The 17,917-nt window shown below is 46.0% G+C and overlaps 1 protein-coding gene and 1 non-coding gene across 3 annotated transcripts; both read right to left on the reverse strand.

The window, feature by feature from the left end:
- Nucleotides 1–9,027: 9,027 nt before the first annotated feature.
- Nucleotides 9,028–17,220, reverse strand: LOC123412059 (pentatricopeptide repeat-containing protein At3g18110, chloroplastic). 2 transcript variants are annotated; one of them, XM_045105013.1, is made up of 7 exons: nucleotides 13,559–17,220; nucleotides 13,273–13,473; nucleotides 12,435–12,525; nucleotides 10,763–11,494; nucleotides 10,573–10,664; nucleotides 10,108–10,235; nucleotides 9,028–9,933 (listed from the first exon to the last, which is right to left on the reverse strand). In XM_045105013.1, the coding sequence occupies exons 1-4, from the start codon at nucleotides 17,068–17,070 to the stop codon at nucleotides 10,958–10,960; spliced, it is 4,341 nt and encodes a 1,446-aa protein (XP_044960948.1). In that variant the 5' UTR covers nucleotides 17,071–17,220; the 3' UTR covers nucleotides 9,028–9,933; nucleotides 10,108–10,235; nucleotides 10,573–10,664; nucleotides 10,763–10,957. The 2 variants fall into 2 exon arrangements, with proteins under 2 accessions (XP_044960948.1, XP_044960949.1); XM_045105014.1 differs by having other exon boundaries at nucleotides 10,573–10,679.
- TRNAW-CCA lies at nucleotides 9,379–9,450 on the reverse strand. The gene has a single exon. It is a non-coding gene; the product is annotated as a tRNA-Trp (tRNA).
- Nucleotides 17,221–17,917: the final 697 nt, after the last annotated feature.

The following is a 17,917-nucleotide window of genomic DNA, read 5'->3' on the forward strand; positions in this document are numbered from 1 at the left end:
GGCTGACCCCTTGAGGGTCCCTTGGACCCCAAGGCAAGGAACCCTCCCTCCTCCTATATATATGGGGCTTTTACGGCAGATTTGAGACGACTTTCTCACGGCTGCCCGACCACATACCTCCATAGTTTTTCCTCTAGATCGCGTTTCTGCGGAGCTCGGGCGGAGCCCTGCTGAGACAAGGTCATCACCAACCTCCGGAGCGCCGTCATGCTGCCGGAGAACTCTTCTACCTCTCCGTATCTCTTGCTGGATCAAGAAGGCCGAGATCATCGTCGAGCTGTACGTGTGCTGAACGCGGAGGTGCCGTCCGTTCGGTACTAGATCGTGGGACTGATCGCGGGATTGTTCGCGGGGCGGATCGAGGGACGTGAGGACGTTCCACTACATCAACCGCGTTCTCTAACGCTTCTGCTGTACGATCTACAAGGGTACGTAGATCACTCATCCCCTCTCGTAGATGGACATCACCATGATAGGTCTTTGTGCGCGTAGGAAATTTTTTGTTTCCCATGCGACGTTCCCCATCAGTGGCATCATGAGCTAGGTTCATGCTTAGATGTCTTCTCGAGTAGAACACAAAAGTTTTTGTGGGCGGTGATATGCGTTTTGCTGCCCTCCTTAGTCTTTTCTTGATTCCGCGGTATTGTTGGATTGAAGCGGCTTGGACCGACATTACTCGTACGCTTACGAAAGACTGGTTTCATCGTTATGAGTAACCCCCTTTGCTCAAAGATGAATGGCAAGTGACGGTTTCTCCAACTTTAGTTGAATCGGATTTGACCAAGGAGGTCCTTGGATGAGGTTAAATAGCAACTCATATATCTCCGTTGTGGTGTTTGCATAAGTAAGATGCGATCCTACTAGATACCCTTGGTCACCACGTAAAACATGCAACAACAAAATTAGAGGACGTCTAACTTGTTTTTGCAGGGTATGATTGTGATGTGATATGGCCAACGATGTGATGTGATATATTGGATGTATGAGATGATCATGTTGTAATAGAAATATCGACTTGCACGTCGATGGTACGGCAACCGGCAGGAGCCATAGGGTTGTCTTTATACTAACATATGTGCTTGCAGATGCGTTTACTATTTTGCTAGGATGTAGCTTTAGTAGTAATAGCATAAGTAGCACGACAACCCCGATGGCAACACGTTGATGGATGATCATGGTGTGGCGCCGGTGACAAGAAGATCGTGCCGGTGCTTTGGTGATGGAGATCAAGAAGCACGAGATGATGGCCATATCATGTTACTTATGAATTGCATGTGATGTTAATCCTTTTATGCACCTTATCTTGCTTAGAACGACGGTAGCATTATGAGGTGATCTCTCACTAAAATTTCAAGACGAAATTGTGTTCTCCCCGACTGTGCACCGTTGCTACAGTTCGTCGTTTCGAGACACCACGTGATGAACGGGTGTGATAGACTCAACGTTCACATACAACGGGTGCAAAACAGTTGCGCACGCGGAACACTCGGGTTAAGCTTGACGAGCCTAGCATGTGCAGACATGGCCTCGGAACACATGAGACCGAAAGGTCGATCATGAATCATATAGTTGATATGATTAGCATAGGGATGCTTACCACTGAAACTATACTCAACTCACGTGATGATCGGACTTGAGATAGTGTAAGTGGATCATGAACCACTCAAATGACTAGAGAGATGTACTTTTTGAGTGGGAGTTTAGCATATAATTTGATTAAGTTGAACTCTAATTATCTTGAACATAGTCTAAGTCCACTTTGAATGTATTTGTGTTGTAGATCATGGCTCACGCAAGTGTCATCCTGAATTTTAATACGTTCCTAGAGAAAGCTAAGTTGAAAGATGATGGAAGCAACTTTGTAGACTGGGCTCGTAATCTTAAGCTAATCTTACAAGCTGGAAAGAAGGATTATGTCCTTAATGCTGCGCTAGGAGATGAACCACCCGCTACGGCTGATCAGGATGTTAAGAACGCTTGGTTAGCGCGTAAGGAGGACTACTCAATAGTTCAATGTGCAGTCTTGTATGGCTTAGAACCGGGACTTCAACGTCGCTTTGAGCGTCATGGAGCATTTGAGATGTTCCAGGAGTTGAAGTTTATCTTTCAGAAGAACGCCCGGATCGAGAGGTATGAGACCTCCGATAAATTCTATGCTTGCAAGATGGAGGAAAACTCGTCTGTCAGTGAACATGTGCTCAAAATGTCTGGGTACTCAAACCGTCTAGCTGAACTGGGGATTGAACTCCCGCAAGAAGCTATCACTGACAGAATCCTTCAATCACTGCCGCCAAGCTATAAAGGCTTTGTGTTGAACTACAACATGCAAGGGATGAACAAGTCTCCCGGCGAGTTGTTTGCGATGCTGAAAGTCGCAGAGTCTGAACTCCGTAAAGAGCATCAAGTGTTGATGGTGAGCAAGACCATTAGTTTCAAGAGAAACGGCAAAGGAAAGAAGGGCAATTCGAAGAAGAGCGGCAAGCCTGTTGCCAATCCGCCGAAGAAGCCCAAAGCTGGACCTAAGCCTGAAACAGAGTGCTTCTATTGCAAGGGTATGGGTCACTGGAAGCGCAATTGCCCCAAGTATCTGGCAGATAAGAAGGCAGGCAAAGAAAAATCAGGTATATTTGATATACATGTTATTGATGTGTACTTAACCGGCTCTCGTAGTAGTGCCTGGGTATTTGATACCGGTTCTGTTGCTCACATTTGCAACTCGAAGCAGGAACTGCGGAATAGACGAAGGCTGGCGAAAGACGAAGTGACGATGCGCGTAGGAAACGGTTCCAAGGTTGATGCAATCGCCTTCGGCACAGTGTCACTTCAGCTACCATCGGGATTAGTGATGAACTTAAATCATTGTTATTTAGTGCCTGCGTTGAGCATGAACATTATATCTGGATCTTGTTTATTGCGAGACGGTTACTCTTTTAAGTCTGAGAATAATGGTTGTTTTATTTCTATGAGTAACATCTTTTATGGTCATGCACCGAATGTGAGAGGATTGTTCATATTGAATCTTGATAGCGATACACATATACATAACATTGAGACCAAAAGAGTTAGAGTAAACAATGATAGCGCCATATTTTTGTGGCACTGCCGCTTGGGTCATATTGGTGTAAAGCGCATGAAGAAACTCCATGCTGATGGATTTTTGGAGTCACTTGACTTTGATTCACTTGACACGTGCGAACCATGCCTCATGGGCAAGATGACTAAGACTCCGTTCTCCGGAACAATGGAGCGTGCAAGTGACTTGTTGGAAATCATACATACCGATGTGTGTGGTCCCATGAGCGTGGAGGCACGCGGCGGATATCGTTATTTTCTCACCTTCACTGATGATTTAAGTAGATATGGTTATGTCTACTTGATGAAGCACAAGTCTGAAACATTTGAAAAGTTCAAGCAATTTCAGAGTGAAGTGGAAAATCATCGTAACAAGAAGATCAAGTTCCTGCGGTCTGATCGTGGGGTGAATATCTGAGTTTCGAGTTTGGTGCTCACTTAAGACAATGTGGAATGGTTTCGCAGTTAACACCGCCTGGAACACCACAGCGTAATGGTGTGTCCGAACGTCGTAATCGTACTTTGTTAGAGATGGTGCGATCTATGATGTATCTTACTGATTTGTCGTTATCATTTTGGGGTTATGCATTAGAAACAGCTGCATTCACTTTAAATAGGGCACCATCAAAATCCGTTGAGACGACACCATACGAACTGTGGTATGGCAAAAGACCAAAGTTGTCGTTTCTTAAAGTTTGGGGATGTGATGCTTATGTCAAAAAGCTTCAGCCTGAAAAGCTGGAACCCAAAGCGGAAAAATGCATCTTCATAGGTTACCCAAAAGAGACAGTTGGGTACACCTTCTATCTCAAATCCGAGGGCAAAGTGTTTGTTGCTAAGAACGGAACTTTTCTCGAGAAGGAGTTTCTCTCGAGAGAATTGAGTGGGAGGAAGATAGAACTTGACGAGGTTGTCGAACCTCTCATCCCTTTGGATGGTGGCGCAGGGCAAGGGGAAACCTCTGTCATTGCGACGCCGGTTGAGGAGGAAGTTAATGATGATGATCATGAAACTCCAGTTCAAGTTTCTGTTGAACCACGCAGGTCGACGAGATCACGCGCTGCTCCAGAGTGGTACGGTAATCCCGTCTTATCAATCATGTTGTTAGACAACAATGAACCTGCAAATTATGAAGAAGCAATGGTGGGCCCAGATTCCAACAAATGGCTAGAAGCCATGAAATCCGAGATAGGATCCATGTATGAGAACAAAGTGTGGACTTTGGAGATACTACCTGAGGGACGCAAGGCTATTCAGAACAAATGGATCTTTGAGAAGAAGACGGACGCTGACGGTAATGTGACCGTTTATAAAGCTCGACTTGTGGCAAAGGGTTTTTCACAAGTTCCAGGAGTTGACTACGATGAGACCTTCTCACCCGTAGCGATGCTTAAATCCGTCAGAATCATGTTAGCAATAGCTGCATTTTTCGATTATGAAATCTGGCAGATGGATGTCAAAACGGCGTTCCTTAACGGTTTCCTTAAGGAAGAGTTGTATATGATGCAACCCGAAGGTTTTCTCGATCCTAAAAATGCTGACAAGGTGTGCAAGCTCCAGCGATCCATTTATGGACTGGTGCAAGCATCTCGGAGTTGGAACAAACGCTTTGATGAGGTGATCAAAGCATTTGGGTTTATACAAGTGGCTGGAGAATCTTGTATTTACAAGAAAGTGAGTGGGAGCTCTGTGGCGTTTCTAATATTATATGTGGATGACATATTACTGATTGGAAACAACGTAGAGCTTTTGGAGAGCATAAAAGGTTACTTGAATAAAAGTTTCTCTATGAAGGACCTAGGAGAAGCTGCTTACATTCTAGGCATTAAGATCTATAGGGATAGATCGAAACGCCTGATAGGACTTTCACAAAGCACATACCTTGATAAAGTTTTGAAGAGGTTCAAAATGGAACAGTCCAAGAAAGGGTTCTTGCCAGTTTTACAAGGTACGAGATTGAGTAAGACTCAGTGCCCAGCAACTGATGAAGATAGAGAGCATATGCGCTCCGTCCCCTATGCTTCAGCCATAGGTTCTATCATGTATGCGATGCTGTGCACTAGACCGGATGTTAGCCTGGCCATAAGTATGGCAGGTAGGTTCCAGAGTAATCCAGGAGTGGATCACTGGACAGCGGTCAAGAATATCCTGAAGTACCTGAAAAGGACTAAGGAGATGTTTCTCGTGTATGGAGGTGACGAAGAGCTCGCCGTAAAAGGTTACGTCGATGCAAGCTTTGACACAGATCCGGACGACTCTAAGTCACAAACCGGATACGTATTTATTCTTAATGGGGGTGCAGTAAGCTGGTGCAGTTCCAAGCAAAGCGTCGTAGCAGATTCTACATGTGAAGCGGAGTACATGGCTGCCTCGGAGGCGGCTAAGGAGGGTGTCTGGATGAAGCAGTTCATGACGGATCTTGGAGTGGTGCCAAGTGCACTGGATCCAATAACCTTGTTCTGTGACAACACTGGTGCCATTGCCTTAGCAAAGGAACCAAGGTTTCACAAGAAGACCAGACACATCAAACGACGCTTCAACCTCATCCGCGACTACGTCGAGGAGGAGGACGTAAATATATGCAAAGTGCACACGGATCTGAATGTAGCAGACCCGCTGACTAAACCTCTTCCACGGCCAAAACATGATCGACACCAGAACTGTATGGGTGTTAGATTTATTACAATGTAATTCACATGGTGATGTGAGGGCTAGATTATTGACTCTAGTGCAAGTGGGAGACTGTTGGAATTATGCCCTAGAGGCAATAATAAATGTATAGTTATTATTATAATTCCTGTATCAAGATAATAGTTTATTATCCATGCTATAATTGTATTGAATGAAGACTCATTTACATGTGTGGATACATAGACAAAACACCGTCCCTAGCATGCCTCTAGTTGGCTAGCCAGTTGATCGATGATAGTCAGTGTCTTCTGATTATGAACAAGGTGTTGTTGCTTGATAACTAGATCACGTCATTGGGAGAATCACGTGATGGACTAGACCCAAACTAATAGACGTAGCATGTTGATCGTGTCATTTTGTTGCTACTGTTTTCTGCGTGTCAAGTATTTATTCCTATGACCATGAGATCATATAACTCACTGACACCAGAGGAATGCTTTGTGTGTATCAAACGTCGCAACGTAACTGGGTGACTATAAAGATGCTCTACAGGTATCTCCGAAGGTGTTAGTTGAGTTAGTATGGATCAAGACTGGGATTTGTCACTCCGTGTGACGGAGAGGTATCTCGGGGCCCACTCGGTAATACAACATCACACACAAAGCCTTGCAAGCAATGTAACTTAGTGTAAGTTGCGGGATCTTGTATTACGGAACGAGTAAAGAGACTTGCCGGTAAACGAGATTGAAATAGGTATGCGGATACTGACGATCGAATCTCGGGCAAGTAACATACCGAAGGACAAAGGGAATGACATACGGGATTATACGAATCCTTGGCACTGAGGTTCAAACGATAAGATCTTCGTAGAATATGTAGGATCCAATATGGGCATCCAGGTCCCGCTATTGGATATTGACCGAGGAGTCTCTCGGGTCATGTCTACATAGTTCTCGAACCCGCAGGGTCTGCACACTTAAGGTTCGACGTTGTTTTATGCGTATTTGAGTTATATGGTTGGTTACCGAATGTTGTTCGGAGTCCCGGATGAGATCACGGACGTCACGAGGGTTTCCGGAATGGTCCGGAAACGAAGATTGATATATAGGATGACCTCATTTGATTACCGGAAGGTTTTCGGAGTTACCGGGAATGTACCGGGAATGACGAATGGGTTCCGGGAGTTCACCGGGGGGGGGGGGCAACCCACCCCGGGGAAGCCCATAGGCTTTTGGGAGACACACCAGCCCTTAGTGGGCTGGTGGGACAGTCCCAAGGGGGCCTATGCGCCAAGAGAAGGAAATCAAAGGAAAAAAAAAGAGGGAAGAAGTGGGAAGGGAGGGGGACTCCTCCCACCAAACCAAGTCCAACTCGGTTTGGGGGGGGAGTCCTCCCCCCCTTGGCTCGGCCGACCCCTTGAGGGTCCCTTGGACCCCAAGGCAAGGTCCCCCTCCCTCCTCCTATATATATGGGGCTTTTAGGGCAGATTTGAGACGACTTTCTCTCGGCTGCCCGACCACATACCTCCATAGTTTTTCCTCTAGATCGCGTTTCTGCGGAGCTCGGGCGGAGCCCTGCTGAGACAAGGTCATCACCAACCTCCGGAGCGCCGTCACGCTGCCGGAGAACTCTTCTACCTCTCCGTCTCTCTTGCTGGATCAAGAAGGCCGAGATCATCGTCGAGCTGTACGTGTGCTGAACGCGGAGGTGCCGTCCGTTCGGTACTAGATCGTGGGACTGATCGCGGGATTGTTCGCGGGGCGGATCGAGGGACGTGAGGACGTTCCACTACATCAACCGCGTTCTCTAACGCTTCTGCTGTACGATCTACAAGGGTACGTAGATCACTCATCCCCTCTCGTAGATGGACATCACCATGATAGGTCTTCGTGCGCGTAGGAAAATTTTTGTTTCCCATGCGACGTTCCCCATCAAGGGCGTGGCCGCAACCGCCGAGGCTGCTGCGGTAGAGCACCCTCCCGCTCCACCTCACACTTTCCTCCTGACATCGTCCAAGGGAGAAGAGCCGACATCACCCGTCACCAGAGCCGCTGGTGTCCACAACCCACTCGATGGAATGTCCCAAAGGTGTAAAGAAATATCTTCATTTTTGTCATAACTTCATCTTGTTCAATGCAATTGTGTGTCAACGATGAAATTGCACTGATGGGTCCCGGTGGCGTACGATGACGTGCAACAGGTGGTTTGTTCGGTGATCTTCTCAACACTTGTCGTTCCTAGTTCTCGTCCTTCATCAGAGTTGGTTCAGTGATGTCTAGTTGCAGTTTGATGAGTTCTGGTCCAGATCTGCATACAACTCCACATGACTTCTTCGTTGTGGATTCATTGCACTATCACCTACGACGAAGTCAAAGTTGTTTGTTCAAGTTTAGAGATGGCGATGACTCCTTCTAAGGGAGTAGTGATGACAATGACGCATCTGTGCTTTTTCATTGAGACCCTCGTTGAAGTTATGTGCGTGAAGTATCTTATGTTTGCCACTCAACAACTTATCCAAAGTTAACCAGACAATTCAATTTTTCACTTGAATTTTCTTAATTAACCATGCAACACTTTTTTTAATGAATGCAGGGATCTTGTCATTTTTCTTTTTAAAATCTACTTAATTTTATATACAATTGGCTAAACTTCCTCCAAATAAAAAGAGGTTTAAATTATTTTGGAACGAAGGAAGTAGTAAAGATTAGTCCGTTGTCAGTCGATCAACCACAGTTGCGCTTCTACATGTATCCTATCCAAAAGTGAGTTAAGCACAACACTCATGGCTGCATTATTGTTGGAGTGAAGCAAGCAAGACAAAAGACACCGTGGGCAAGCAAGCAAGAGGTCTAAATTATTTTGGAACGAAGGAAGTACTCCTTCCGTCTCGGTGAATAAGTCATTTTACGAAAACCAAATAATCTCAAAACACTTAGGCACGATGCATTAACTTTTACCTCGTTTCTTGTTTTTTGACATGAATAAAGGAATCAACCAATAAGAGACGTGGGGCATGTATGCTTTTAATGACTTGAGACTAACTAACACAACATGCATTGATCAATTCATTGCATGCAATGGTATTAATTAGCAAATTAGCATTGATTTTCTTTCATTTTCCTCTCCGTCTTGGTCACGGTGCACAACCTAAGATAACTTATACACCGAGACGGAGGGAGTAGTAAAGATTAGTCCGTTGTCAGTCGATCAACCACAACTGCGCTTCTACATGTATCCTATCCGAAGCGAATTAAGCACAACACTCACGGCTGCATTATTGTTGGAGTAAAGCAAGCAAGACAAAACACACCGTGGGCAAGCAAGTAAGAGGTCTAAATTATTTTGAAACCAAGGAAGTAGTAAAGATTAGTCCATTGTCAGTCCATCAACCACAGCTGTGCTTCTGGCGAATTAAGCACAACACTCATGGCTGCGTTATTGTTGGAGTGAAGCAAGCAAGACAAAAGACACCGTGGGCTAACGGGAAAAATGGAAAGAAAAAGAACCGGATTAGATTCGGGGGTATTGAACCCGACGTGAATCGAACACTCATGGCTGCGTTATTGTTGGAGTGAAGCAAGAAAGACAAAAGACACCGTGGGCTAACGGGAAAAATGGAAAAATAGAAAAATGGAAAAATGGAAAGAAAAAGAACCGGATTAGATTCGGGGGTATTGAACCCGACGTGAATCGAACACGCAACCTTCTGATCTGGAGTCAGACGCGCTACCATTGCGCCACGGATCCGGTGTGCTTCTAAACACCAAGCACGCTATAAGAGTAATAGCACGAGTGTTCAACTGGTTCTGCACAACCACCGAATCCGAGCAAAACCCCAGGTTCATGATCCGGCAACGCACCATTGTTCCATGCTCAAGGCTCGCAAGTCCACCACCTCCGTTCTTCCCCATTTCTCTGTAGAAGCCCACCACCTCCGCGGCGAGGCCATTCTATGCCAGCCCGGCCATCAACGCCGTCCAGATGATCATGTTTGGCTCCGAGATGCCGTCGAAGGCTGCGACAGCTGAGCGCATCCCTCCGCCGCATTTCAGGTACATGGTGATGAGAACGCTGCAGGCGGCCGTCTCCGCGTCAGACCCAGCCTTGCACGCGCACGCATGGAGACGCGCACACATGGAGGCCCGGGCCCTCCTCGCACGCGCATGCCTTCAAGACGCTCGGCAGCGCCAAGCCGTCGGCGACGCCTCCAGCCCTTTGTACAGTCTTGATCTGCAGCACGCGGAAGGAGGAAGAAGCAACGCGGGTCAATAGCAATCAGCAATCAGCAACGCTGCCTCCCAGTCCCAGGTGCTGAGGTGCACAATTCTGCGATACAGCTTCTGGAGCTGGAACCGGAAGCACTTGTTATACTCGACAGTTCGACTACAGGTAGAGTATCCTTACCTGAGAAGACAGAAGAGCACCATGGTTGGCTCGTGTGCTATGTTTCCCTAGCTCGGAGTCGGCTTCTTCGGCATCAACATCACTCATCAAGAGGAACGTTAAGGCGCCCTGATTCACGGGAGATTCTCCTGCAGCAGTTGGGAAGTTTATAGTGGGTGAGATTGTGTCAAACACAAGTGTCATTTAGACTAATTAGTTTCAGTCATGTTAGAACAATGCAAAGAGTTCCAGATTCAGAAGTTATATTTCGGTAGTGCCATCAAGTAATGGTGGTTTCAGAACATTGTTAAGATGAAGCATTTTTATGTAGGTTGTGAAAGGGTCATAACAGTGAAGTTATAATGGTTGGGTTGAAACTTGCCATTTCACCAATCACCAAGCTATCAAATGAAATGAAAATTTCTACCAGTTTGGGGTCAATGCATAAATAAAATAAAACTGCATATCTGGATTCAGTATGACTACCTTAAACAGGCACCGTTTTGAATTATAAATTATAATGTCCCATGATGATCTCATGTTGAGTGGAACATGCTATCTTTGTCACTTGTTCATGTCTGCAAAGAGATGTACTGGGTAAAATTATATGGTTGTAGGTCAAAAATTACAGAAGAGATGCTAAATCACTTTTTATATTAACTGATAAACCATTTACCAGTATGAACTTGTTAGGCTGTGACAAATTAACCTAGAAGCAGATGCAATACATCTTCTGTCCGATCACACTCGTACGTTGGCCGATCAGCATCACAATATATCACCATTCCTGTTTCATCTTCTCCCATTAAGAATATTCATGTTAACGCCACAGCTCCGCTTGAGAAAATGCTGTGGTGAAGCAAAATGGGCACTACTTCAAAACCTCCTCCTTGATTTGTTCTCTAACAAATTTTGCTCGCCGCGGTCCTTTTTTAGATTTCCTTGCTATGACAAGCCCCTTTTCTTTAATTCTCTCCAGTTTGTCTTTCCTTCCTTTTATATCAGCTTTAATAAATTTTGCCCTGCTTTCTTCTGACAACATTGCTAATCTGGAGAATTTCTTTGGCCGTACTTCCCCAAGTTGCTCGTGTATATCTTTGAATGTTGATACAAGACCAGCTCTCATGAAGTACCCTTCAGTGAGCTTCATTGAGTTCATTTTAGGAAGAGCTGGGGCGTCTTTCAGCTCAAGATCCATGCAGAAAGGAGAATCTTTCAGCCACATCTTGAGAGAGTAAAACTTCGCCACAAAGCGACCTGTTCGAGCTCTACATGGCAAGAAAGGGGAGCCCATTTCCAAAAGGTATGCTCTGATCGTCTTACGCAGGGATACCATGTTATATTCCCCCTCCCCTGTGACCAGTACAATAGATTTGGGGGATTCTGGTGAACCCTGCAGTGAAGCATCCTGCATTAAAAATGGAGGAGATCAAATGGCATGTTAATAATCAAATAGAGGAGTTAACAGTCAAGGAATCAACAACAGCTTAAACCATTTAAACGAAAGATTGTCCATATTAAGAATTTAGGACCAAAGCAAAAGGAGTCAGGGTGGAATTATATCGGGATGTTGCAACTGTAAGAATGTCTTCTTAGGGGAATATTCTGAATTATTTTAAGCACATTGTTTATGTTCACTGCAAATAGAAATAACATGTATTTGATTAAAATATCAAAGAAGATACAAATAGAGATCATCAGAAGTGCACATGCACTAAAATGGGAGATAAATAACTTGCATTTAAGCACATTTTTTATGTTCACTGCAACATAGTTAATTTAAAATTCGTACATGAACAACTATAAAGGGAATATCAACATATGCTAATTTAGTGAATCTGTCAAGCTAGCAGGATCACACTGAGTTCAACAACCTTACTGTCCAAAGTCGTGGTAAGTGGTAACGTTAACACAAATGATGCATAACAACCAAAGCTGATGACCAACTTTTACTATTGTCTAGTACTCCCTCCGTTCCTAAATATAAGTCTTTTTAGAGATTTCACTAGGGGACTACATATGGAGCAAAATGAATGAATATACACTCTAAATTATGTCTATATACATCCGTATGTAGTCTTCTAGTGGAACCTTTAAAAAGACTTATATTTAGGAACGGAGGGAGTACATATGTAAACACGTCTACTTACATTGGTGTCTTCCTCTATTTATTGTCTTTTTTTTAAACTCAAATGTGGACTAAACTATGTAGAAAGAATGGTTATACATCCTCCAACATTGCTGGAATAACAAAATCTAGTAGTTCTTTTAACCAAAGTCTAGGTATTAAAACTCTGACTTACTAGCTAGCACATGAAACTGCAAATAACATTGTTAGGAGCACCTACTTGCATTTGGTCAAGCCATAATGTTACAGCGACAAGTGCAGCCCCAGCAGACAACTTCCGGAAGTCAGCTCCCCAGTCTTTTTCTATCACCCTGAATCATTCACATGAAATAAAGAAATAAATAGATTGATACAGTAAGAACATATTTTTATAATACCACTTTGGAGTTTACATATACTTGTACCATAAGGCAATAAGATCATGTTGTCTAAAAGTTTCAACTTAATTTCTACCAATAAATAAAACATACGCAGAAGTAAAAAAAATGTCGACAAGATAAAACCTACTGTCATAACAACTTCACAAACAGATGAAATGAAAACCAAGTTAGACCAGACCATATTGTTCAAACGTATCAACTTTGTAGCCTTGGGCGTACAATTATAGGATCTATTAGCAGACTGGCTCTTTGAGATGAAGCTTCATCTCTAGGGACAGCATGCCCAAACATTATGGCAACTTAACTGTTTATTTGTGTATATCTTAAACCAAGAGTTCAGATGAAAGATTTCAAATATTATGAGACTAGATCTGCTTTTCTGAACAGCTTTTGAATGCTATCCATAAAGTTGCTATCTGTAACCATCTATCGTTTATTTATTTTTCTTGTGTATATCTGGACCAAAACTATCAGTGTGTGACCCACTTATTTTGGTGAAAAATGTAAGTACTCCCTTGGTAAACTAATATAAGACCTTTTAGATCAGTACTTTAGTTAAGTACACAAAAAGGTCTTATATTAGTTTACAGAGGGAGTACATGAAATGCATATTTGAACTCAGAAAGTTAAGTACACCTTCTAACAAAAAAAATCAGAGTTAAAGATTGATGTAAATACCGAAAAACGCCATGACGGTATATGTTCCTATTTACTGCCAACTGGAAAATGTATGAAGCAGTTGCTCGACGTTCAAACGCCCACAGCAGGTCTTCTAGTGCATTTACAAAGTTCAGAGCAGCAGAATCCTCTAGTGCCTCCAGTTCTTCAAGAAAACTGTCAACCTCAGTTAACAGGGATGGAGTCCTCTCAGTCAGGAGCCTGCAAAAGATGCAAGTAGTTATAGCCAAATTAAGTCTGCAAAGTATGTCCCATCATTTTGAACATAGTCAAGTATGGCGTCAACCTAATAGGAAGGTCAAATCCACAATTCTGTAAAGAGTTTAGGAGAAGAACGGCATCATCAGTCCGCTCGCACAAACTAGCGGCCCTAATGAAACATGTCCAAACTTGATGATCTGGTTTTATACCATCTCTTTTCATTTCCAACAACTTTGTGATTCCAAGATTGTAGTCACCATTTTTCAAGTAAGCGTCAAAAACAGTACTGTATGGTAAACTGCTGACTTCCAAACTGGAAGATTTCAAGCTGTTCAGCACTTTCTCAGCTTCCACTGGGTGCCCTGCAGTCCCATAAGAAGTCATGAGGATGTGCATCGTGGCAATTGTTGGTTCGATGCCGTCTTCTTTCATTGCTGCTAGTAGTTGCTCGGCTTTGGAATGGTTGCAGGCATCCCTGTACATTTTCATCATTACGTGATATAAAGATCGATTTAATCGATAACCCTTTGATATTATTTCCTCGAACAGCTGTTCACCTTGCTCCCATAGTTTTGCTTTTCCAGATGCCACGAGCAAGCTTTTATAGGATTCTAACCTGGGTGTCAAACCTCGTTTACCCATCTCATTCAACAGAGTAAAACCTTCTTCAGGCCTCAAGTTTCTACTGTACATGACTATCAGTGTATTATATGTATCTTCGTCTGGCTCTAAGCCAGCTTCCAAAATACTATGGTATACTTCTACTGTCTTGTCAAAGTCTCCGTTCCCAGTATACATCAAAAGAAGGGTATTAAGTATGACTAGATCTGGCTTGAATCCCGCTGCCTCCATCTCCGCAACCATCAATTCAACATCCCTGAATCGTTTATTACGGCAGAACAAGGAAATCATACTTCTGTAGATGTGCATATTTGGCAGGTATCCTGCTTCCTTCATTCCATTATATATTTTCATTACCTCGAATACATCCCCAGCTTTTGCAAAAGCTTCAAGCATAAGGATTACTGTGCTTTTGCTGATCTTGAAACCCATATCTTGAAGCTCCTGAACAACCACAAACAACTCATCTAGCCTTCCATCAATAATCAATGCTCTCATCATTCCATTAATTGAATCAACAGTTGGTACAGGGCCCTTTTTAATCATAATGTCGAAGACTGCCCTTGCTTGCTCATAAAGGCCACTCTCAGCATAGGCATGTATCAAAGCATTCCAAATTCGCCTGTCAACACCTGCATCTTGATTCAGTCCTTTCACGAAATTTTCCGCATGCTGCCAGAGTTTTGTCCTCCCATATGCTTCAATTATAGCTACTCTAGAGGAAAGAGGATGTAGCCAAACACCACACTGTACAGCTTCATCCATCAATTGGTGAGCTGTTTCTGGGAAGCCCAATTTACAGTATGTAGAGATCATACTCTCGTATATCTTCTGGGAAGGCTCTACGCCAATAAACTGCATATCGCAGAACACCTGAGAAGCTTCAGGCAAGAATTCAGCCTCCTCAAGGCATGTAATAAGGCACTCATACAAGTTACAATCTTGGCCAAAAGATTCACATTTTAATGTCTGCATACTGTTGTACTCTTGAAGGGCAGCAACGATCTTCTGATTTTTGCACAGAAGCATGATGGAGCATTCAGATATCAAGTTATGGGAGCTCGGGACATGCTCCCGGATGCATTGAAGCAAAGAGAGGCCTTCTTCATGCTTTCCCGTTGTTTCATAAGCATCCAAAATGGACAGTAAACTCTTACTGTCAGGCTCGTTTCCTTGTAGGCATGCCTTCTTTAACAGCTTAGCACCCTGAGAAATGCAACCTGCCTTGATGAGTACACCATATACCAGTTGCCGATCCATTTGACAAACAACCTCCATATCTTGCATAACTCCTTCAATCTCCTCATGTTCATTTCCTTTTGCAAGTGCAGCAAGCATAACCTGATACAAGGTGTCATCTGGTACATAACCATCCTTCATCATTGTCCGATACAGAGCCATCAGCTTTTTTGTCTCACCAGACCTTGCGATAATGTCCAGCATAACCAAATAGGCTAAACGATCAGGTTTGACGCCTGACGCAACCATGCGATCAAATGTCTGCTCCGCCTCGTCCCGCCTCCCGCCTTTGGCGTACGTGCATATTAAAGCACTGAAAGTTACCAGGGTTGGCTTTAATCCTGCATCTACCATCTCCTCCAGTACCTTCCCTGCATCAGAAATCCTATCCACCTTCCCCAGAGAATCAATTAGGACAGTGTAAGTCACAGCATCTGGTGTGCAGCCTATGGCTCTCATCTCATCATAGAGACCAAGTGCCAGGTCAAGCCTGCCCATCTTCCCATACATATGGATCATGGTATTGTAAGTAATTCCATCCTTCCTGAACCCAGCCTTAACCAATTCCTCACACACCCGCTCCACTGCGTCGACATCTCCTTCCTTCGCAAAAGCATGAAGGAGAGAATTGTAGGTAACTGCATCCGGCTTAAAACCCTTCTCTAGCAGCTCCATGAACATCTGCTCAGCATCCCGTGTCGTCCCGCACCGGCCATGAACTGACACCATGGCATTATACGTCCACAAATCCGGCCGACACTCCGAATCAATCATCTCTTCAAACACCGCCACTGCATCGTCGAGAATGGAACCTTGCGAGCAAGCACTGATCAGCGTGTTGTAGGTGATAACGTCCGGCCTCAGCCCAGCTTGCCGGACCTCGTGTAGTAGATCAAAGGCGGCGCCAGGGGCCAAACACCCGGACTTGGCGCTGGCATTGATCAGAGTGTTGAAGCTGACCAGGTCGGGCTCGATCCCCTGGCCGCGCATTGCGTCAAGCAGCTGCCGGACGTCGTCGAAGCGGCCGGAGCGGGCGTACACGCCCATCATGGCATTAAACACCTGCACGGTGGCGCCCTCCCCGGCGAAGCGGAGGAAGACCTCCTCCGCAGGCCCGTCCTGGCGAGCGCGGCCGAGGACCCCGAGGACGACGGCGACGACGCGGGGGGGCGGGGCCGCGTCGCCGCTCGCCGCGAGCCACTCGAAGGCGTCGAGCGCGCGGCGCCAGGAGGCCGCGCCCACGGCGCGCACGACGTAGGCGAGCTCGTCGGGGGACGCCCACGCGTCGTCGAGCACCTCCGCGACGGGCGCGCCGGGGGGCAGCGCCAGGAGGCGGTCCGTCAGGTCCGAGACGCGCTCCCGCCAGTCCCGCGCCCGGCGCAGCGCGACCTTGCTGAGCTTCTTCAGCCTCCCGCGGTGGGCCCGCGCGTCCAGCGGCTCGACGGCGACGGCCGAGGGGCCGGAGGGGGAGGGCGCGGACGAGCCCTCCTCCGCGGGCTCCGGCCTCGCCGGAGCGTGAGGAGGAGGAGGGGCGGCGTCAGCGGCGGGGAAGCGGGGCGCGGGGAGGTGCGGGAAGCGGAGGCTGGGCCAGCGGACGGAGGGGTCGGCGAGGGGGTAGTCGAAGTCGTCGCTGGCGGTGGCGGAGGGCGCTGCGGCGGCCCCGGCGGCGGCGCGACGGGGGTGGCGCGCGGAGGGGAAGGAGAAGGGTAGTGGCGAGGAGACGGCCATGAGAGGCATCGAGTCCGAGAGGGAGGGGGGTCAGGCGCGCATGGATGTGGCCGGCGGGTCGAGTTGGACGTGTGGTTGCCGGCGCCGGAGGAGAGTGGAGTGGAACGCCCGCTTCGCCACTGGACGCGATAACGTTGGGAGTTTGAGCGGGTAACGGAGAAGAAGATATTTGGCCGGGCAAACCGAAGTGAAGTGAAGAATGTATACCTCATCATGAAAAACCCGACCCGGTCGGCCCAGCCCGGCCCGAAATTCCCTGGTTGGGGCGGGCCTGGGCTTACCTGTGGGCCTTGTCTGGGCCTGAAAATCAAGGCCGAAGGGCGGGCCTGGGCTTACCTGTGGGCCTTGTCTGGGCCTGAAAATCAAGGCCGAAGGGCGGGCCAGATCGGGCTTGGGCCTGAGAAAACCCGAGTTTACGTCTACGTCGGGCCAGATTTAAGCTTAAAAACTAGGCCCGACGGTCGGGTTGTATCGGGTTTAGGCCTGAGTTTTGTACTATGAGCTTTTTAGGCCCGTCCGGCCTGAGTTTTGGTTAGGTATAAACACATGAGATACGATGAAGTGTCAAAGATGCAAGTATTTGTGATCATCGTTGGTTCGTTATTAGATTTTCATCAATTTAGGGGTTGTTCGGCAATCCGCCGCTCCTTGGAATTTAAAGATCTGCAGAGTACGTACTGGTCAGCTCCATAGTTTTAAACTGCAGCTCCACCCACTACATGAGCGGAGTAGTGGAGTGGACATACTCCGAACATGCCTTCAGTTGAAACTAGTTGAGCAACCGACAACTCTGCTCGGTTAGAATTATGTTTTTGCTAATTTATTCGTCTCAATTTAGGTTGACGATTTAACTAGT

This window comes from Hordeum vulgare, chromosome 7H (assembly GCF_904849725.1).
Source record: "Hordeum vulgare subsp. vulgare chromosome 7H, MorexV3_pseudomolecules_assembly, whole genome shotgun sequence".
Classification (NCBI taxonomy): domain Eukaryota; kingdom Viridiplantae; phylum Streptophyta; class Magnoliopsida; order Poales; family Poaceae; genus Hordeum; species Hordeum vulgare.

Excerpts from the sequence above, each read along its gene's own strand:
- LOC123412059 (XM_045105013.1), bottom strand. The coding sequence starts at position 17,070 with ATGCCTCTCATGGCCGTCTCCTCGCCACTACCCTTCTCCTTCCCCTCC. Across the intron at positions 13,474-13,558 it reads GGATTTGACCTTCCTATTAG|GCTCCTGACTGAGAGGACTC; the intron begins GTTGACGCCATA and ends CATCTTTTGCAG. Across the intron at positions 12,526-13,272 it reads TACCGTCATGGCGTTTTTCG|GGTGATAGAAAAAGACTGGG; the intron begins GTATTTACATCA and ends TGAATGATTCAG.